Source organism: Nannospalax galili, unplaced genomic scaffold (genome assembly GCF_000622305.1).
Source record: "Nannospalax galili isolate Female #2095 unplaced genomic scaffold, S.galili_v1.0 scaffold800, whole genome shotgun sequence".
Classification (NCBI taxonomy): domain Eukaryota; kingdom Metazoa; phylum Chordata; class Mammalia; order Rodentia; family Spalacidae; genus Nannospalax; species Nannospalax galili.
Genome location: NW_008347125.1, coordinates 296,950 through 320,323, shown reverse-complemented (window position 1 = coordinate 320,323; position 23,374 = coordinate 296,950). Strand labels below are relative to the sequence as shown.

The 23,374-nt window shown below is 39.9% G+C and overlaps 1 protein-coding gene across 5 annotated transcripts in view; it reads left to right on the top strand.

Annotated features, from left to right (window-relative positions):
- Window positions 1-4,010: 4,010 nt before the first annotated feature.
- Ankrd17 (ankyrin repeat domain 17) overlaps window positions 4,011-23,374 on the top strand; it is a 172,434-nt gene continuing 153,070 nt past the window's right edge. For all 5 annotated transcript variants that reach the window (XM_029568537.1, XM_017800736.2, XM_017800734.2 and 2 more), the window contains exon 1: window positions 4,011-4,507. In XM_029568537.1, coding sequence (XP_029424397.1) covers window positions 4,151-4,507 — 357 coding nt within the window. In that variant the 5' untranslated portion in view covers window positions 4,011-4,150. The remainder of the gene's footprint in view (window positions 4,508-23,374) is intronic.

Sequence of the window (23,374 nt, the reverse complement as noted above, 5' to 3'; positions counted from 1 at the left end):
TGGATATTTAACAGACATGCTTTGAGGCCTATACTAATTTGGTCAGAGGGACATAAAGGACAGTTTTTGCTCCTTGCCCTCCTAGGTTGACTAATTTCCAGGGGACTATGAGCATCTCTCAAAATGTCCTGTAATTGTGGTGGGTCACCTGTCCTCTTGATCAAGGAGGCCATGGAGACTCCACCAGATGGACTTGAACCAGTGTCCAGTCTACAAAGAGGAGGGTCAACAGAGAGGAATCATTTCCTCCATGCTTCCAAGAGAAGCCAGCCATGGTCGAGCAGGACCTCTGACTTATCTTCACATAAGTGGAACTGGTAAAAGAGAGGAGCCAGGGGCTCCTCCCAAGCCCATGTGACCCCTGAGGAACAGGTCCTCAAATGGCCTTAAGAATAAAAATAAATTGGTTTATCTGGACTAACTGTATGGCCTTAAACACCCAAAAGGAAAGTATAACCAAAGAGTAAAGGGGCCAATTTAAGTTTTTAAGAGTCCATATGTATAGCTAAAGGCTACATAAAAGCAACAATGCCAGATAGGAGATACCTTCTTTTGAGTTGTTGGCCACGGTGGCCCAAGGGACTTCCAGATAGTAACCCAGCATAGAGCTGGGAAAATGAACAGCAGACCCCAATCTTATCTAAAGGAATACTGATAACTGATTGCTGCTAGATGAGGAACAGCTGACCTTCCTAAAACCGAGACCTCTAGATAGGCTGACTAGATTCCCCAGATGGACAAGTAGTGAGGAACAGCTGGAGGTGATGACATCACAGCAGACAGTAGCAGGGAAAACAGAGTATAAGGGCTCTAGGAGGGGGAGGGAGGCTATGGGAGGGTGCCATATGGGAAGAGGGTGCCATATGTACAGTTGAATAAGATGGTTTGGGATGTTCTGTGTGATAAATACACACACACACAGACACAAATCAACAAATTAAAAGAAATTAATTATATTTGAGAAGGAAACATAAAAATTATGTCATGTTAATTAGTAGAGGTGATAAAGATTACCATTGAAATCTACCCACTGACTTTATAGACATACACAGGTGCCAAGGATCCGGGTGGAACCGATTATGACTAGTAATAATCAGATACATACAGATTAGATATGTATGTGCCAACATCTCAGCGTTATGAGCAAAAACAATGAGTCTTTCTGTAAGAAACAGTATATTTTAAAATGAAATGGAGATCTTTTTTAAGGGTTAAAAACTCATTCAATTTTGTCTTACAGGGCTTATACTGAGTTCAGTATTGTATAACTGTATTAATTCAACAGCAAACCTAAAAATTTTGTAGCCACTTTAGAAAGAGATGTATCCTTGCTCTAGAAAGTGTTAATGAGTATGTTAAAGCTGTAATGAAATGCTTCTTTTAAAATAAATTTAAAAAAAAAGAAAAAAAAGTCTAATTTGGATGAATCTCTTCCAAAAGGTGTTTCAGCCACTCAAAGGCCTTTCTCTGATTCTGATATGAGCAACATATGGTTTTAAAGGTCATCATGCTCACTGGTATCAAAACAGTAGAAAATGAACTTGGGAGGACTCCACTAAGCTTGAAAATGAACATGCTGCTGCCATTCGTATTTTATTTTTCTGTAACTTCATAACATGGTCATAATCACAGGAGAAACTGAAATTTAGCTTATCGGTGTGTCCTGAGAGAAATTAATAGCTAGGCAGTCTTCGATACAAGGTTAACAAAGGGGAAAAAATATTAAATATGACTATTCTACTAGTTTTGGCCTCATCTGATTGAAAGTCCCAACAAGATCACTGATTACTATTCAAGAAAGCAAAACTGTTTCCCAAACAATGATATTATATTAGAGAACATTAAATTTTTTTTTTATGTGTATGTGTGTATTGCCTGCATGTAGGTAAGTGCACCCATGTCATATGATGCCCACGAAAGACAGAAGAGGCTGTAGGATCCCCTGGGACTGGAGTTCCAGACAGTTAGCTGCCATGTGGGTGCTGGGATTTGAACCTGGGTCTTTTGCAAGAACCACGCAATGTTCTTATTCACTGAACCATCTCTCCAGCCCCCTAGAAAACATTTTTGATAGAAGACCACCAAGGTTGAGTAAAAAATAATTTGGATAAAAAAAAATAAAAAAATGAATTTATTTTTTTTTTTTTTTTTTTTTTTTTTAAAGAAAGCAATTGTGAAGGAATAAAAGAAAGGAACTTCCCTGGAATACTGGTGGAGAGTTAATCTTGTATAAGAGTGAGGGGCTTGTCATTCCCGATACTGACAAAAAGATCAGGATATCTGTAACATTTGGAAAATTGAAGGAATTTGTCATCAATGGCCTCCCTCTTCTTGCGAAACCTGAAGTACAGTCATATAATGAAATGGGGCTGGGATTTAAAGGTGGGACAAAGGTGTTGTAAGAGTATATTAAATGGAAGAGATTTGACTCAAATAATAGAGTCCACATTAATAGCGGTAAGATATATAATACAGTGTTCTATTCTACAGTGGAACTCAGCAAAAAGTGGAGAGACCATGCAGATAGATAGGAAGCACTTTGTCTATATATTTACTACAGCACTTATTAGACAGTAAAGCCCCTGGAAACAGAGACTTTGATTTCAGATTACCGCACATAGTAGGCACATGATGAATTTTTGCTTGAATGAAATGATTTAATCATCGCCAATTCTACTGTGGTACTCTACAGAGTACTGGCAACTGCCCACATTTCATATGGTATGCTAGTGCTAAAAACAAAAATGCTAAAAAAAAAAAAAAAAATTAGGCATTTGGCTAAACTTAGCAGTCTTAAAATGGCAACTCTTGTCAGTTGAGACATACTTTTTATCTTGTGCCAGTACATCTGTCTTTGATGTTTGCTTCATTTTCCTTATGCCACTACACCCATACTAGACCAGAATTGGCTTAATTATGAATTTACCCAATGATGGGCGTGCAGGCCTATATCTCAGCACTTGGGAGGCGAAGGAAAGAGGATCGCTGGTTCAACCTTAGCCTGTGTACACAGAACAACCTTGTAACAATAAAAGTTACATTTGAAACGGTCTGCAAGTTCTTCGGACACTTAAAATGAACTCAGAATCCAGACTGAGAAATAAATACGAAGACGATTATTTATGATGCTCATTTCAGACATCAAAAAAAAATGTGCTGGAAAGTGGAACAGTTAAAAGGAGGCAAGTGTCGGCAAGGTCTGGCATAGCGCCGACATCTTCCTTTTTGGAACCGTAGTGATCTTAGGCATCACCCAATTCAGTTCCTTCGTATTACACACGTGTAAAATCAGGTTCACTATGATCCGAGACTTAGACGAGAGCGTCCCTTTCCTCTTACACGAAGCCATCTGTGAAGAACCAAAGCCCTTTCGATTTGGTGGTGGAGAAAATGGCCAGAAAGACCGTCCGGGAGGTCCGAGTCCAAGCCCCACCTCCGGGATCTGGCGGCCTCGCCTCCCGCTGGCAGCTTGCGGTCTCCGCGCTTCGCCGAGCGCTCTCCTCCCACCTGGTCCCGGCCCGCACCTCGTAGCCCCGAAGCCCCTGCACCCCAGCGCACCCGCGGGTTCCCCACAGCCCGGCCCTCGAATCCTCACTTTCAACTGGCGGCGCCCAGAGCCCACGCGCGCGCGCTCGAGCGCGCGCGGCCATCCGGGCGCCGGCTGATGGCGTCACTCGCGCTTCCGCCTGCGGCTGCGTTCTAATTAGAAGTCAGGAAGGAAGGAGGGAGGGCTGCAGGGCTGTGTGTAGGGAAAGTGGCGAGAAGGCAGCCGGGCGCTTGGTCGCGGGCGCTCACGGAGTGCCCGCGGTCCCAGCTCGGGCTCCGTCGTCCCATCGGAAGCCACGCCAGGCGCATTCCCCGGAGGCTGCTCCAGGTCCCCTCCGCGGGCTCTTCGGGGCACGCTGCTCACTCTCGCCCCCACCCCCCCATTCTCGCTCCCTCCCTCCCATCGCCGGGCTCCCCGCCCTTAGTATCGCGAGACGAGGTGAGAGCTGGCGGAACAGCGGCGGCGGCGGCAGTAGAGGTGACCGAGGCGGTGGCGGCGGCGGCGGCAGTCCGGAGCGCAGTGTCGGCCTCGGCGCGGCCGAAGTCGTAGTCGAGCAGAGCCCCTCGCCCCTCCCCCGTCCGCGCCCTCACTCTTCCCGCGGGGATGGAGAAGGCGACGGTTCCGGCGGCGGCGGCGGCGGAGGGAGAAGGGAGCCCCCCGGCGGCGGCGGCGGCAGTGGTGGCCCCCCCCGCGGCGGCGGAGGTCGGCGGCGGGGCTCGCTCGGCCTCGTCTCCTCGTGGGATGGTGCGAGTCTGCGATCTGCTCCTCAAGAAGAAGCCGCCGCAGCAGCCGCACCACAAGGCCAAGCGGAACCGGACTTGCCGACCCCCCAGCAGCAGCGAAAGCAGCAGCGACAGCGACAACAGCGGCGGTGGCGGCGGAGGTGGCGGCGGCGGCACCAGCAGCAACAACAGCGAGGAAGAGGAGGACGACGACGACGAAGAAGAGGAGGTTTCTGAGGCAAGGGCCTGCTTTCTCTGCGTGGAGGGAGGAAGGGGTCGTGAGGAGCCGGAGGTGGGAGGGGACGTTGGGTGAGAGCGGGCCGCCGGGGTTTGAATGTGTCCTGGGGTCCGGGCTTCCCACTGCCCCCTTTCTTTCCTCGGCCGGACTCGTGAGGTGTGCGAATGTGGGGGAGGTTAGCTGACACGTGGGGGTGGGAGGACCACAGAGTGCACGGAGTTGAGGAGCCTGTGATCCTGGGCTGGTCCCCGTGGTTAAGGATGGAGGGAATTGCTGCAGTTGCCGGATTTGCACACCCGGGCAGGAGGGTGGTCTCCCCGGGGCCGGTAGGGCCACCTCATTCCTGGGGCGGGGGCGGGGCTAAAGCGGGAGGGGTAAGATAATAGGTAGATGAGTCTCTTGGGGAACAACTGGGAGGTTGCTAGATTTCTGTCAGTGCAAGGTGGAGGAGGGCAGTTCTGTAGGGGAGGTAAGAGTGTAATAGGCTCGGAGCTAAGTATTTGTGTCTGTGAGAGACACGTGAGAAGCTGTACTTTTCCATACTATTTTACTGCAGTTTTTTTTTTTTTTAAACTGTTGTGGCTGCTGAAGTAATCTTTACTTCCTCGATTTCTCAAAGATTTTGGATGAACCGATCTTACATCTGTATACAGTTACAAATAACTTAGATAAAAAGAATCTGAGCCTACATGCGCTGCATCATCAGATGCTTCCTTAGTAAGGAATCATTAAACCAAGACCGGTTGTCTCTCAAATAAACGAGGAACCAGAGTCTACTTTGCACCTAGGTTTGGTAGTAGTGAGTCGGAATAGGGAGGCCTTAAGATTTGTCCTAGTGATCTGGTTTCATAACTGCTTAGAGTTTTTTCTAGATCCGCAGACAGGCGGCGTTGTAGGACCTTTAACCCAAAAGCCTGGTGAAACATTGTACCCGATCATCAAGAGTTAGACTTAGCAGATATTAGCTAACTCTGTTGTCGCCTCTCTGATATGGAAGCTATAAAAATCGTACTATGAAGAAGTAATTAAAGGCAGCAGAAGAAAGAAGCTTTAAAAGTTGATCAAAACTTAATTTTAAGAGAGGAGACTGAGTTATCCAGAACTGCTACTTGCCATTCGCTCTCTTCCCCAAACATAGAACCTGGTGAATGGATACTTTCTGAAATTTTTGTTTTGCACCCAAGTTCTGTTTAAATAGAAAAATAACCATTTAAAGGGGCTGAGGCTTATCTGTTCTTAGAAGACCAAGTTTTTAAGCCTAGCATGGTGGCGCACACCTTTTATCCCAGCACTCGGGAGGCAGAGGCAGGCAGATCTCTGAGTTCAAGGCCAGCCTGGTCTATATAGTGAGTTCTAGGCCAGCTGGAGCTACAGGGAGACCCTGACTCAAAAAAGAAAAAAAAAAAAAAGACCGATTTTTAAAAATAGATGAAGTTAAATAGGTAGAGATGTAAGAGTTGGAATATATATACCAAAAATTCTCCCTTCTATTACTTCTTTTGGCCTATTTTGGGTAGGTTTGTGTTGATAGTTTTTGCATTGGCTTAATTGGCTCTTTCAGGGTGGTGTGGTGCTCAGGCCTCATTTGAAATGAAGAGAAGGCTGGGGTTATGACTTGGTATCTGGCAGGTATTAAGACAAACAAGAACCAAGACAACAACATTTTTAATAATAAAGCAATGAAGAGAAAGATGTATTAGGATCCTTATCTGTAAGGAAACATTTCTAGAAATAATCTAGCCCAGGCTTAAAGGAAACGGTATCATCTGAAAGTTGCAAAAGTAGGAATCAAAGTTTTTGAAGACTTTGTACACTTTTTAGATGGTAATTTATTTCCTTCTGTCTCCCTTCTGACTCATTTCAAAAACAGTACTGAATTTAAAATTTAGCAGCTGTGGGCAAAATATCAATATTACGATTTTAAATTTACCAACAAAATACCATGGTCTGGTTTTGAAAAAAAGTCGATACTTAAATGTAATTCTTAGGGAAATATTCTGCTGCAAACTCTACCTACCTAGTTTTGTCCATTGGAACATGGCCTAATTCTTTAAGTCCTGAATGACTCTGAATGAATAGGTCTGTTAATTTTGTGGGTCTTGTTTCTTTTCTCTCTCTCTCTGTGTGTGTGTGTGTGTGTGTGTGTGTGTGTGTGTGCGCGTGCGTGCGCGCTAACTAAGGTAGTGTTGCTTGTTCTTCCGTTCTGTCTGGACAGTGGTATAAACAATAGGTTTGCCATTTGTTATGAAGGTGAGTCAGGTGAAATATGTGTCAGAAAGTGCAGCCATTTGAAAACTCTATACATGTACATAATGAGAAATAGGCAGCCAGAAAGGAGCAGCTTGTCTCTGCGCTTGTTTCCATTCTTTGATCAAAGTGAAGAAGTAAACCTCACAGTTACTGTACACTAAACCAAAGGGCTGAGTTATGCACTACTTTACTTTTAATTACCATTTTCCTAGCATGTCATCAGAAGTTTAAATTTCAAGAGTTTGGAAGTCTTGTGGCTAAAATCAGAGTACGTTGCCCCCCCCCACCCCATTCATTGTTTCAGCCTACACAGTTTAAATATGTCAGTAACAGGACCCTTGGCTAATTCCTTGAGTAAAAATCACCAAAAGGTAAAAAGGAATATGAAGGTTTATACTTTTGTAGTGTTTAACTTGAAAAAAGTGAAGGTGATTTAACATGACAAAAATATATTGGTCATTACTGAAGGAATGTTAGCTGGACATCTGTATCTGTTGAAAAGGAAAAATGGGAGGATAGATAGATTTATTTGAATGCTGAAGTGCCAGGTTATAATCCTGTTAGAGCAGATTATTGAGAAGTGGATTTAACCCAGTCTTTCAGTATTCTTAGTGCATCATGTTTTAGACATAGTTTGCGTAGCTGAAGCTATACCTGGGGTGGGGGGAGGAATAAATAAAATCAAGAACTTTCCCACTTTCCCCTTCTATTTAACACAAGACCTTAGATCTGAATTGGAAATACATAATTTTCTTGACTTTCAGTGGGCTTTTGTTGACTGATAAAGAACAAAATGTATTTCCCACCATAAAAGCTGTGTTGTACTTAGTTTGAAATTAGTGGACTACATTCAGTTTCTTGCTCAGATTCACAAGCAAAAAGTTGAGATTTCAAGAGTTTATGCTTTATTTCAAAAATAGCGCTGCGTTCTGTTGAATGTGTTTTTGAATATGATTAGAAGGCAGTATTTTCTAAAGCAGAGTTCAAAGTTGGAAAATAATATTAAAGGTAGAGCTTGAAGTTCACAAGTAGTATTTTTGTTGAAGAGGCATAACTATGACAGAAGTTAATCAGAATTCCACCTATATTTCTAGGTAATTTGTAGTTTTTAAATTAAGAAATAGGGGGCTGGAGAGATGGCTCAGTAGTTAAAAGCACTGGCTGCTCTTATAGAGAACCCACTTGGTGGCTAACAACTAACTCCAGTTCCAGGGGAATCCCAACACCCTCCTCTGACCTATGTGGGCATTGCATAGCACAAGCACACTTCCGTACATGTAGGCAATGCACTCATAAAATGAAAAATATATAAAATATATTTAAAAATAAATTAAGAAATAAACTTAGTGAAGATTAGACAATGGGAGCCATTGAGTAAATTAGTACTGATAGTATTGAAAGGATTTTCGAGGCATGGGATAATCTGCTTCCATATAAAAGAGGTAGAGTTGAGCATGAGGGAAAAGGGGAAATTATTTCAAAATTAGATCTTTGAAATTTCCAAATCTTCTGTTTTTCAAGAAAGAAAAAAAAAGCAAGTTATGAGCCTGGGTTCGGTTCCCAGCACCCACATGATGAATAAAAACCATCCCTAACTCCAGTTCCAGGGAATCTGACACCCTCTTACCATCTCCCCAGGCATTGCACAGCATGGGTGCACTTACTTATGTGCAAGCAATACACTCATATACATAACATAATAAAATATTTAGAGAGGCTAAACGTTAGGTTCCTTTGCTATAATTGCATGTAGATTTTCAGATTAGCCCAGAAAAACTTAATCCAGTACCATTTCTTCACCTCATGTAGTTTTTTTTTTTTTTTTCTTTTTTTTCTTTTTGAGACAGGGTCTCCCTGTAGCCCCAGCTGGCCTGGCATACGCTATATAGATCAGGCTGGCCTCTCACAGAAATCCACCTGCCTCTGCCTCCTGAGTACTGGGACTAATGGCGTGCTGGGACCACACCGGATTATGTAGCATTATTTGTAAAACAGATGCTTTTGAAGTAGTTCTGTAGTCTTAATTATTGTCTTATTTCCTATTATGATTAAACTCTGGACTTGATTTGAAAAAAGAACATAAAGGCATGTTCATTTGAATAACTAGCATCAGAATTTGTTTAGGAATCCAAGAAAAAGAACAGAGTTTGTTCTTTCTTGTGTCCAGAGCCTGTGAACAGCTGATGTTTGGATTTCGACATTCGGTTTCTTAATTACTCTCTTAAGTTACAAAATTCTTCCCTAGGTATTAGAGAGAAAGCCAGTTAAACTAATAGGCATTATTGAATGCCTGATAGGCGCTTTAAGCCTCCTAGTTATATTTATGTTTTAACACAGTATAGTGAAAACTAATATTGACTTAGGTCTTGCTGTGTGTGAAGACTAGCTAATGGTTAATGTACTGTGGAGTTTGTATTCAGTTCTTTGATCCATTACTTACTAGTTTTGTGGCCTTGAGCCAGTTACTTAACCGAGTTCTACCTCATTATCTTATGATGATGATAATAATAGGTCCTGCTTCGGAGCATTATTAAAAGAATTAGAGGAGTTAATATAGTTTTCATGTATTCTCATTTTCACCATAACCCTATGAAGTAGGGAAAAAGTACTTTTGCTTAGTAAGTTCTAAGGGCCGCAGTATTTATTATTAAGTAACTGTTTCAGGATCTTACTGTATGCTTAATCTTCACTGAGTAAGCGGTGGCGAAAAAACTGTTTTAAGACATGTAAGTTTAAAAATACACCAGTGAGTAATAAGTTAGGAAAATGGAAGAATGAAGTTAAATGGTTAATTATATATTCTCTTTGAGGTATGTGAGTTTCAGAAGTATAAAAATGTTGAGACAGGGTCAGTGAAATGGCTCACTGGGTAAAGGTACTTGCCAGAACTGACTCCTTCAGGTTGTCCCCCCACCTGTTTTATTTTTTTTAATGTTGGGACATTTTTAAACTGAAAAAGACTAAGATACTACTTTAGAAGGGGTTTAAGTGACTTTGTCAAAGTCACATACCTAAGAAGTGTTGGAGTAGGACTTAACCTGGATTTGTTTGATTCAGAACATGCTTTCATTTATCACTTATTCAGAATAATCTGTTGCTATCAAGCTAAAAGGAAAAAAAAAAAATCCCTTAAAATAGAGGTTGTCAACTTGGGATCTGGATAGAGTGAATAGCTGAAATTGAAATATTTTTCTTTTTAGGTTTTTCTTTTCTTTCTCCTACAGCCCATAATAGGTATGTTGAATTTTTTTTTTATTGGTGCCCAGAGAGCTCTGTAACCACCTCTTCTTCCCCTACCATCTTGATGTTTTGAAACATTCTCACAGCAAATAGAATGGGGAACCTGGCATCCCATTGTTTAGATTGAACTTTTGCAAATTGCTGAGAAAGTAATGTGGTTAAAAAGAAGGCCTATTGTGAAGTAGTGGGTTCAAGATTAACCAGTTTTTTTCTGGTAAACGAGCCCTGTGCCTAATCTCTCTTTCTCATAAATCTTTACCCCTTTGATGGAGCAGTTTCTTTCAGCAGTGCTGCTGATTGTCAGGTCTGAAGGCAGAAGTCCTGCCTTACACTTCTGTCTCCCACCATACAGAAGTAGTGTGTGTAGTTTAAGTCCTAGTATCTTACCTATGCAAGGTTTTCATAAAGCCGGATCTCAGAAGTACGAATATGATGTAAATTTTCCTTCAATGGCTGCTTACTGTGGGAAATGTTTGGAACATTGTTTCTTAAGGTAAAATAACTTAGTTGCAACTAGTTACATCAGATTTGTAGAAAATACTTTAATTGGATTCTAATTCTGTTCATTCTAGTTTCCTGAACTTTCTTGTCACCAGAAGTATATGAGAGTGCTCCTAGATGTGATCAGGTTTTCTTTGGTTTTTAATTATCTATTTAAAATAGTATTTTAAAATTTTTCATAATTGTCAACATTGAATAAATTTTTAATTTTTTGTTTGAATTACTTTGGAGAATTTGCTGTTTTATCCCTTACATACTGAGCTTGTCTTGTAAACTTCTAGTGATTTGTTAATATTTGTGAGCATTCTTTGTGATGTTGCATTTATTCTCTTATTTTGTTTTCGCTATATGAAAGAAGTATTTTTGCTTAGTAAGTTGTATTCTTTTATGGCTCCTAGAGATCATCGTCCTGCCAGGACTTAATTTAAGATACTTAGAAATTTTCTCTTGGTACCTCTGTACTTCACTTTCCAGAGCTCACATTGGATCTCTTTTGGGATATAGTATTTAATGATTGTATCCATTTCTTTTCTTTCTACTCTTTTTCAGTAGCAATTGACCAGTTTTTGCTTTTTTTTTTTTTTTAAATCTTTTGAGACAGTCTCCCTGTATCCCCAGCTAGCCTGGAAATCACTATGTCCAGGCTGGCCTCTATCTCACAGAGATCCACCTGCCTCTGCCTCCCAAGCGCTGGAATTCCAAGTGTGCGCCACCACGCCAGGTGTAGTTTCTTTTCCTGTGTTTCTTTTCCTCTTGTTGTTAAGTTTACTAGTTTTCTTTGATCTTCCTTCACCGTAGTACACATCCTTTGGTTATTTAATACCCCATTACTTTGGTTTTGTTTTGCTTTGCTTTTTGTATACACATCTTTCTTTCCACACCAAGTCCTTTGTTCCCATGGGAAAATCAGTTCAAAATCTCATCCAGCTACTAGATACAGCTCAAAGTGAAAGTCACCTTGTATATTACATATTCTTGTTAATTCAGTAATCTATAAACTTAATAAAAGATAATTCTTGGCTAGACATGGTGGCACATGCCTTTAATGCCAGCACTCGGGAGGCAGAGGCAGGCGGATCTCTTGAGTTCAAGGACAGCCTGGTCTCCATAGTGTGTTCTAGGTCAGCTGGGGTTACAGGGAGACCCTGTCTCAAAAAGACCAAGGGAAAAAAGAAAGAAGAAAATTCTCTTTTGCCCAGCCCATTGTGTAGTGGTGAATAGGATTATAATCATGATAAAAGTTCCTTTAAGGAAGACTAGAAAGGAAGCATGCAGCAGTTATTGGTCCACATTAATAGTGAGATCTTTCTAGGACAGCAGTATGAAGTTCCTTAGTTTGACTTACTTTGTACTATGGGAGGAATCGTCTTTGGACTGTTGTGTACTTGACTTAGTTCTTTGGGTGATTTTTTTTTTTCCCCTTGTTTTTGGTTTCATCCTTGACCACATTTGAAATGTAGTAGGCACTGAAAAGTATGACAGCCCTAGGAACATCATTGCTTTGAGGTCTGGGATGTCACTTAGGTGCAGGTTTATGACCTATAGGGTTTCTTAAAGCTTAATCATAAGTTTTGAATTGTTTAATTACACTTCTTTATTTATATATGTGCACACACAAACACACCAACATACACCCCTTCACATGCCATGGCATGCATGTGGAGATCAGAGGACAACTTTTGGGAGTTGGTTTTCCTCTCTTTACCATGTGGGTCCCTGGGATTGGTATCAGGTTGTCAGGCTTGGCAGCAAGCACCTTTACCAGCTGAACTGTCTTCTGGGTCCTAACCATGAATATTTATAGGTTATTAATGGTAGTTTGGTGAAAACTCTTGGCAGAAGTTTGAGAGATTTCTATTCTGTTTTCCTTAAATTAAAGGTATATGACAAACAGTATAGCAAAAGATCTTTTTTAGTGTTAAATTTTTGAAAACTGTTGATTCCTTATTTGTTTTTGTATTAGGCCTGTTCCCCCTCTCATATATTTTGTAGCTACTTGAGGACATCTGACATAATAGTTTTTTTAATATTTTATTTTATTTTTTTAATTTTTTATGTGTATGAGAGTATTGCCTGGATGTAAGTGCACCTGTGTAGTGCAGTGCCCGCATAGGTCAGAAGAGGGCATCAGATCCCCTAAAGCTGGAGTTAGGGATGGTTGTTAGCTGCCATGTGCTGGGAATCGAACTTGGGTCCTTTGTAAGAGCAGTCAGTGCTCTTAACTGCTGAGCCATCTCTCCAGCCCCAGACATAAGAGTTTTGAATGATGTATCAGTGAGGGATTAATCAGAGAAGTTGAACAGGTAGGCGATTTATATTTGATTGATTAAACAGAAAATTTATATATGATTTATTTCAGGAGATTAATTAAATTAATTACATGATTGTGAGGACTGGCTAAGCAAGTTAAATTTGTGAGTCAGTTAGGAAGGGAAGCTTGTCAGCAAGCCGAAACTCATGGCAATAGAGTGGACCTTTTTTCCTCAGGCAGTTAGGAAGGAAGAGCCAGTGTAGAGTGACTGTGTGCACTCAGCTTTCTTTTAAGAAGAGCTCATTTGATTAGATCATCCTCACCTAAGAAATCACCCTAGCTTGAAGTTAATTGATTAGGGATTTGCATCTTCAAAATCTTTTTATATTTTAAGTTTGTTTATTTTTATTTTATGTGTATGAGTGTTATGCCTGCACGTATATAAACACACTCGTGTCATGTAGTGCCCGTGAAGGTCAGAAGAGGACATCAGATCCCCTGGAGTTGGAGTTAGGGACAGTTGTTAGCCACCATGTAGGTGCTGGGTTTTAAACCCCATTGTTCTGCAAGATTAGCCAGTGCTCTTAACCACTGAGCCATCCCTCCAGTCCCTCAAAATTTTAAAGCAGCACCCAGATTAGTATCTGGTTGAATAACTGAGGGACGGTATTGCTTGTTACAAAATGGATACTGTCCTTTCATAGGTATGTGTAACCAATTTGCTGCATCAGAAACGATCACGGGCAGGAAAACAACACTCAGTCTGATCTTTGCTGCTGTTTGGCAGGAAAAAAAATCATGAAATTGAAGTCACAAAATTATTTCCTGGTATTTTAAGAGTACTGAAGCAGCTGCCTTTTCTAACCTGAGAAGCACCATTTCCCTGGGCCTTATTATGTATGTTGGCACTTGTTGAAAGTTCCCTTTGCACTGCTTTCATAGGTCTATCTCTGCTTGCCCATTGCCTTGTTTGTAGCTAAACTGATTTTTTTTTCTTATAGTTGTTCGTAGCTAGCACATACTAATATTCTGAATTGTGCTTTTTTCATGGCTGTGGAGTAATTAGATAGTTGATGTGCTCTCTTTGCTGTTAAAGTATAACAGAGGCCATTAGCTCTCCAGCTTGAGATGTGTCCCAATCAATGAGAGTTTTTAGGAGTTTATGTTAGTGCCTTCTAATTGACTGAATTGAGGTGTTAGATAAGTGATTTGAGCAAAAAGACACAAACACATGTAGTTCACAAGGGTAGAAGTGTTTTTTCTCTTGTTTTCTGTGGTGTACTACACATAGTTCTTACAGTCAGTCACAGTTCTAAGTTCCTGCTGCCTTAGTACTATACTGCCCCTGAAGTTGTGCTTGCCAGTGTTATAGGCACATGTGCCTAGTAATCCCTTCAGATGTGGCTAGTGGCAACTGAATATTTGAATTTTAAATTTTATTTAATTTTAACTTAAAGGAAGTAATCCGGTATGGCCAAGTAGCTACCATGATCAGTGCAGATATAGAATATTTCCATTACCATAGAAAATTTTGAAAGTTCTTTGTTGGACTGTTGACTTCATCTGTGTGTATGATCTAGCTCACCAATGTCATGTCTGTGTTCCATGCTAGAACTGAGTTGTGTACCTTAGACTGTGTTTGGTGATGAGGCCTTTAGAAAGGTAATTTAGGTTAAATTGGGTCATATGGCTGGGTCTTAATCCAATCCAACTTATTTCCTTATAAGAGCAAGTTTAGATATAGAAACTAGAGATACACACATACATGCACAGAAGAGGCCATGTGAAGATAGAGAGAGGCAAGAGGACTGATACCCTGCCTGATCGTAGCCTTCTAACCTCCAGAACTAGGAAAAGAAATGCTGTTTAAGCTACTCAAACTATGTATTTTGTATGATAGCCTTAGTGAAGTAATACACAGACCATGAGAAGTAAGAAACAAAAGAATGAGTGTGAATAATTTCCATTTAGGATTGACCAAGGAGTTACAAGTATCATTTCTTGTTTATATCCCATTGGTCAGAGAACTTAGTTACATGAGTTAGAATTTAGCTCTTGCTATGTGGTTATGTGCCCAGATAAACCTTGTGAAGAACTTGTCTTCCACTAAAAGGAGAAGGGAAGTGTGTATATTGGAAGCTAGTTTAATAGAATATCTTACACATTGTCTATATGGCTAGCAATATAAGAAAATATTGCTACTGGTTCCTGAAACAATCTTGTTGGCATAACTTGGCTCATCGTTTCTTTCTTGAACCAGCCACTGTCACTAAGGAAAAGGATATTTCATTGAGGTTATGTTTCTTTCCTTCATACAGAAGGTGGGGTTGGAGAGTTGATTCTGTCCTGAGCCTTCAATGGAGTGGTTTCCTAAACAGTTTCTGTTGTTAAAATGAATGTTGCGTGTGTGTGTGTGTGTGTGTGTGTGTGTGTCTGGCTGAGAGTTAGGGGGATAACTTTCCTCCTTATACTGCATTACTTCATTATTCCTCATGTACCAAGTAGGCTAACCTTCCTGAAATGTAAGTCATTACTTGAATTCTCATTGCTCATAGAATAAAATCCAGTCTTTTAATTTGGCCTGCAAGACTCTTTATGGCTGCTTCTGTTCCAGTTTCGTTTTATGTCCCTTTCAGTTCCTTTATTGTTTTCTTGTCATTCTGAGCTAGAAGGTGCTAAGAACCAGTGGACTTCTCTGTCTTGGGGTCTTTTTACTTCCTAGAATATTCTTCCCTTGGCTCTTTTGTTTTGTCTTGTATTCAAATTTTGAAGTAGAATCTTTCCCTTTCTAGATTTTTAAAGTAAACTTGCCCTTCTACGTATTGATTTCTACCTTTCTTTCCATTTCTACCTGTAAGTTGACTGGGGTGAGAAAGAGAAGTCCCAATGATCCTTCTCTTAAGTTTTAGTAATAGTAAATATTTGAGTAGATTCTCAAGTCTGGTATCACTTTAAAAAGGTTGTGTGTGTGTGTGTGTGTGTGTGTGTGTGTGTGTGTGTGTGTGTGTATGTATGTATGTTCTTGGCATCTCCAAATTTCTAAGCCATTTATTCCTGTTTTCATATCAATATTAATCATTATCACTTGAAGCTTGTGAAGTTGCTATTTTGATGTGTCTGGTGCGTGTGTGTGGTGTGTGTGTGTGTGTGTGCGCGCTTGTTTGCAGATTGTGTGGTGGCATACATGTAGGTGTGTGTAGGTCCAAAGTATTTTCCTTCATCACTCTCACCTGAATCCAGAACTTATTTAGCTAACCACTTTGTTTTAGCTAACCACTTTGTTCCAGGGGTTGATAACCTACCTTTGCTTCCCATGTGCTGGGATCTCAAGTGGGCTACCATGCTCACCTAGCTTTTACATGGGTGTAGGGGCCCAACCCTGGTCTTCATGGCTGCACAACAAATGTTTTTCTCACTGAGCCATCTCCTCAGCCCCCACAAATTGCGTTTTTTGTTGTTGGTGGTGGTGGTGGTCTTTTTGAGACATGGTCTCCCTGAAGCTCCAGCAGACCTGGAACTCACTATGTAAACCAGTGGCTTTGAACTCACAGAGATCCTCCTGCCTCTGCCTGGGATTAAAGGCATGCACTACCGCGCCTGGCCCTACAAATTGCCGTTTTTATGAAAGTCTGTGGTTCCATTTGATTAAATGTAATAATGCAAACCTGCTTTGATGTCTTAGAAGACAGTTCTCAGTTATCGATCTTTTTTGTCAGAAGCTTGGATAGTTAACCTGTCAGATATGCTCTAGAATCATCTTCTACAAAGTGCTACAGTTTTATTTTATTTATTTTGAGACAGGGCCTCACTGTGTAGCCCTGGCTGGCCTGGAACTTGTTTTGTAGATCAGGTTGTCCTTGAATTTAGGGAGATCTGCCTGTCTCAGCCTTCCAAGTGCTGAGATAAAAGGCATGTGCTACCATGCTTGGGAGCCACAAAATATTTTTATGTATGTTTTGATAGGAAATGTATTATGCTGTGATTTGTATCACTGAATATTTTAACCCAGAAATATAACATGCTTTTATATTTTAAGGCAGTTTATATTTCTTTAATAAAGTTAAAGTTTTCATATAGGTTTCATACAGTTATTGCAGATTATTTTATTTTTGGGTCTGTGTATGTGTGCAGTGCAAAATGGGAAGTGCCTATGGTGGAGGTCAAGAAGTGGGAGGCATCAGATCCTCTGGGATGAGTTGCAGGCAGTTTGAGCTGCCTGATATGGGTGTAAGGAATTGAACCCAGGTCCTCTCTAAGGACAGTGAGTGCTCTTAATTGCTGAGCTATCTCTCCAGCTCGTTAATTATTTTACATCTCTTATTGCTGTAAGACTTGTCTTTTCTTCCATTACATTGTCAAATTATTGTTGTAGTATAGGATTTTGATATTTTTATTTTGTACATGACAACTAAACTGAATATTTAGTTTATTCCTTTGAGTTTTTAGTTGTGAGCCTTTAACAGCTCCACCAGTGCCCCAGCCCTGAATTTTTCAATTGTCATATTCGGTCCAGTAAATTATTTTGCCTTTAATTTTCAACTTACGTCATGTTTATTTTTTTCTCTTATTGTATCAGTTTTGAATGTCTCCAAAATGTCCAGTTGTCAGAATAGAGCCAACTGTTGTGTCACCATTAAGTTTAATGCAATTTTTATTTATTTTTATTTTATGTGTATGAGTGTATTGCCTGCATGTGAGTGCACTCGTGTCGTGCATTGTCCGGGGAGGTTAGAAGAGGGCTTTGGATTCCCTTGGAACTGGAGTTAAGGATGGTTCATAGCTGCCGTGTGGGTGCTGGGAATTGAACCCAGTTCATCTGCGAGAGCAGTCAGTGCTCTTAACCGCTGAGCCATCTCTCTAGCCCCCACAAATGTCTTTTATCAGTATAGCATATGGCTGTTAATTTATTAGAAATATAAATGTTAAATTTTATTTTATGTGTATGGGTGCATTACTTGTATACATGTAAGTGCACCCATGTCATGCAATGCCCATGGAGGTCAGTAGAGGTCATTGGAGCCCCTGGAACTGGAGTTACGAACTGTGTTGGCTACCATGTGGGTGTTTGGGAATCAAATCTAGCTCTTCTTCACAAGCAGTCAGTGTTCTTAATGGCTGAGCCATCTCTCTAGCCACAAATCTGTTAAAATTTTAAGTAAAAGTTTAGCATTTGTGGGATTTGTTTGCCTGTGACAGGATCTTGCTATTGTTCCCAGGCTAGCTTCACTTAACAATCCTCCAGCTCAGCCTTCTGACTGCTGGGATTAAAGGTATGTGCTACCACACCCAATTGAAATGTTTTTTTTTTTGTTGTGTATTAAAATGGTAATTTGGTGCTGGAGAGATGGCTCAGCTGTTAAGAGATAAGCTGTTAAGATTACTCTTATAGAGAACCTGGGTTTGATTCCTAGTACCTGCTGGTGGCAAATAATCATCCATAACTCCAGTTCCAGGGGATCTCACGCCCTCTTCTAACCTCCATGGGCATTGCATGACACGGGTACAACTTATACACATGCAGGCAGTACCCTCATACACATAAAATAAAATATTAAAAACGTAAAATGGTAATTTATCTCTCTGTTCCCCTGACACTGTTCACATGGAAGCATAGATGACCTAACACTGTGTTTGGAATACTTGGTATTACTTACTATTTTAACACACTAGTGAATTTGATTTTATAGGCATTTTAACTTAGGTTCTGTGAAGATGATCTGTTTTACTTTAGATTTATAAAATCTTCTAGGAGAAATTATTTCCTTCCATCAATCCTGCAAAAGATTTATATATTATAGATTCAATCTGAATGTAACTGGTTTCCTTTTAATTTTGTATGTTACTTTTAAAATTCCATTTGCCACTAAAGTGGTAGAACTGAGTTTCGTCAAGTGCTTTATAGTCCTTTCCCAGTATTTGGAAAGCTTCCCTTTTTTCATGTATTTGCACAGCAGAGTAATAGATCAGATTGTATCTACTCAGTATGTTTTATTTTTATACATACTCTATTTGTAAAAGCTAAAGGCCCACATACAAAGTGTGTAGAGGCTGGTTAAAACAGTGTGGCATCCTTGTAATCCCAGTGCTGAAAGGTATTCCAATCTAGCTGGTCAATGAGTTCAAGGTTAAGTGAAAGACTCTGCCTCAAAATATAAGATGGAGAAGCAATTGAGACAGACACTTGGTGTTGACCTTTGACCTGTATGTGTATGCATACCCACAGAATGTGAGCACATACACTTCAACATGTCTACACACAAAAAAATAGTTATTTGTGCTAACCAGTTTCACATGTTATTTGATAAATAGATAACATCTGTGAGGGGCTTATAGTTAAAAAACTAATTTTATGTATTTTTCATCTAGTCCAGAAGGCACTTTCTTGTGGTTAGTTTGCTGTACAGGAAATTGAATCCTGGATCTTGTGCGTTCTAAGTATTCTTCTAATGAGTTAAGTGCCCAGCTTTTATTTTGTGGGGGACAGGGTCTTTTAAATTTTTCTTTATTTTGGCTGGGCGTGGTGGCACATGCTTTTAGTCCTAGCACTCAGGGGGTGTGGGGCAGAGGCAGGTGGATCCCTGTGAGTTCAAGGCCAGTCTGGTCTACATAATGAGTTCCAGGCCAACTGAGGCTACAGGGAGACCCTGTCAAAAAAATGCAAAAAAATTTTTTTTATTTTTATTTTTTTATGTGTATGAATGTTTTGCCTGCATATAAGTGCACCAGCCTGTGTGCAATGCTCTTGGAGGCATGAAAAGGGCATTGGATCCTTTGGCACTTTGGTTACGGACAGTTATTAGCTGCCATGTGGGTGCTGGGAACTGGACCTTGATCCTCTGCAAGAGTAGCCAGTGCTCTTAACCACTTACTTATCTCTTATCAATGCTTTTAATCACTTACCAGCCCAAATTGGCTTTGATTTTGTAATCCTGCCTCAGCTTCTGGGTGTGGGGATTGCAGGCAAGTACAACCATACTTGACTCAAGGAGTTGTCTTTTAAAACATTTTTTTTCTCCTTTTGCCAAACCTGCAAGCTGACCTGACTCCTTTTTCCCTCTATAGATTTCTAGCAAAGAAGTAAGAATGCTTTTATGAAAAGTAGCAGTAGCAGTAATAGTGTCCTTTTGTGTGATGTTACTAATTTCATCTAGCTTGGCTTTGAACTTGACCATTTCCATACAGTATTAATGCAAGATGTAAAGACTATGAATACTTTGTAGTTCTCTTACACTATCATTCTGTTACCTTGAGTTTGTTCTGTTAATCTTTTTATTTGTAAGTATTTAAAATATGTTTTTCTTTTTTCTGGTTGGAAATTAAAACCAGAGCCTAATGTACACCCTAGGCAAGTACTCTTACAACACTGAGCTATATTTCCAGCCCCATTGTATATATTTCAGATAAGCTATAAGTGGTCTGAAACTCAATGCAGTTGCTTTTTAAGAAATATCAAAATGAAAGAGCTTCTTTTTAATTAATGATATCGATTTCTGATGTGAAAGTGTGTGTGTGTGTGTGTGTGTGTGTGTGTGTGTACGTGTACATACATGTGTATGTACATTTGTACTCCTTTTGTTGACTGTGGAGTATTTCCTTGTTGAGTATCATGACATGTTTTCCAGATTGGAAATTTGGTTGTAGCTGATGTTCTTAATATTTTGAACAACTCCCATTGTATATATATTTCTGTATTATGGTAGGACCTTTTTTGTTGTTGTTTGTTTTTTTGAGATGGTCTCCCAGTAGCCGTAGCTGGCCTGGATCAGGCTGGCCTTGAACTCAAAGAAATCTGTCTGGCTCTGCCGCCCAAGTGTTGAGATTAAAGGCATGCACCACCATATATTTTTACTGGTGAAAGTGCTAGACAATGTATATTTTTTTAAAAAATTATTGTGGGTGTGAGGTGTGTGCCATGCTGTGCATGCATGTGGAGTCCATTCTTGCCTACCTTCACATGAGTACCGTGATCAAAATTAGATTGCCAAGCTTGCATGGCCAAGGTTGCCTGGCTTGCATGGTCAAGCGCTTTCACCCGTAGAGCCATCTAGCTGGCCCTGTGGGTCTGTTTTTTAACTCTTGTTTTATTCATGTTAACACCAAATTCTTGAACCTATAGCGGCTTTGTTAGGTGTTGGATCTACTAGGTCTATTTATGTTTTTCTCTCCTTTCACTGCTTCCTTCACAAGTGGACTTCTCTGAACATTCAGTAATTACAAATAACCCCAGTTTTTTCATGAGTGCTTATGAGGTGTGAGGTACAGTTGTTTGCTTTATGTATACTTAATAAGAGGTAGATATTTATCATCCATCATTTTATAGTTAAAAAAATCAAGACATGGACTGGAGAGATGGCTCAGCAGTTAAGAGCACTGGCTGCTCTTGGAGAGGACCTGGGTTTGATTCCCAGCACCCACATGGCGACTAACAACTGTCTATAACTCCAGTTCCAGGGGATCCAATGCCCTGTTCTGATCTCTGCGGGCATTGCATGACATGGGTGCACTTACACACATGCAGGCAGTATACTCATATACACTAAAATAAAAAAATCAAGACGTACAGATGCATTTCTTAACAGAGTACATGGTGGAAATGAAAAATGGACAATACCACATCAAAGCCTAGCTTTCTTAGCTCCCATGTTCACCTGCCTCCTTCCTATCCTTTTACAGCCATTCTAGTAATTGCTCAATAAATTTGTTTTGAATAAATTTTATGGCTTAAATAGTTACTCCATCTCACATCTAGGCCTTTCAGATCCACAAGAATGATTTCTTAATCTAATTAGATGTACAGATCTGCCCTCAAAAACTAGTGAGTTTCAGTAGTTAATACCGTTCTGTTCTATTTCATCTTGTTGGTTCCCAAACCTCTATCTTGATAATATTCATATGATTGATCTTGAGTGATTGTATAGATTGTGAAGGTGATCAGTAAATCATCTACTGTCTTTCATTAATGCTGAAACATCAAATATTGTAAGTTCTCAAAATGTGAATTGGGAAGAACATTCATGCTTTTAAGTATGAGATATAAGCTGAATCTCTCAGACCCTCACACAGATTTCTTTTAGTAAGGGTTATGTGGCAGAATAGATATATAAATATTCATGAACTTATTAGAGTTTCCATAAGTACTAGTTGTTAAAATTGAAAAGTAAGGAAGATTAGAGACCCTTGTGAAAAATGTGGTTGCTGACTATTTAGAATTTTTTTATTGCATTTATTTAGTGTGTGTGTGTGTGTGTGTGTGTGTGTGTGTGTGTGTGTGCACGCGTGCATGCATGTGCCCACCTAGGGAAGTTAGGGACAGCTCATGGGAGTCAGTTTTCATGGGAGTCAGTTTTCTTTTTTCGCCATGTTCATTCAGGTCTGGTCATCAGGCTTGGTGGCAGATGCCTGTACCTGCACCCGCTGAACTATCTTGCCAGCCTTTAGGTATGTTTTAATTTAGAAAGAAGTCTCTTATTTCTCTTCCCAGTTTTATTTAATGTGGATTATTTTATTGAATTCATGGATTGTCAATAAAAAGTTATTTTAGGTGGATCTAATACCACAGATTAAACATGTTATGTTCTGTAATGAAGCGTTCATAAAAGTGTTATTTGATTTAGAACAGTATGAAGATTGTAGTCTGGATTTATTAGATTTTTAGAATTAAGTGAAATATATATATATTTTTTTAAAAGGTGGGGGTGAAATACATTTTTAAGTTCCTTTAGAGCTTTAAAATTTTCATAGTTTGTCAAACTACTGATGTTTTGTGGCTAACAAGCAAATCATAGCCCTGTGATGTCTCTGCTATAGGCTTAACAAGTAGTGCTTAGATTTTGGATTAAATAGCAAAGCATCAAAATCTGAACAGGATATTTTCTTTGAATTTTTTTTTTTTTACATTTATTTTGTGCATGTGGGATGCCCGTGTGTGTATGCTGGTGGAAGTTGATTCTCTCTTTCATGTGATTCTGGGGATCTAAGCCAGGTTGTGAGACTTGGTGGCAAGTGCCTTTATTTGCTGGGTATCTCTCAGGCTCTGTACGTGCTTGTTTTCTTAATCTCAGAACCTTTAACACATAGTCCTATCTTGCTTGTGGACTGTTCTTTCACTAGCTTCTTCACTGTTAAAGATCTCCTTTACCCCATTCAGCTTAGCTTTCTGTCTGCAGCAGAACCTCAGTTGGCAAGATCCAAGTACTCTAATGAACTTTAAGCTGTGAATGTGCTTTATGAGGAAATTTTTGTCTACTTTAGCCTTACCTGGGTCCTCTTGTCTTTAATAACAAGACATAAATAACACAGACTTGATATTTCAGTGATTTTTGCCTTGGACCCATTCATTGGCTTAAGGAACCTACAGTGCTATGTATGTATGTATGTATGTATGTGTGTATGTATGTGCCTTAATGAGATATTAAGGTTATCCTATCTCAGTACCATAGAAGAAGTTTTTATGAAAAATTTCATCAAAAGATAGTAAAGGATGAACAATCAGATTCTGCTATTTTTAAAACTCAGGCATATGAGTAATTTACAAATCTTGTAGTTAACTTAAAGTTACATTTTATTCTAAAATAACTGATTGTCTTTGCACTTCTTTTCTTAGCATTATTCTCTGGGAAAAAGAT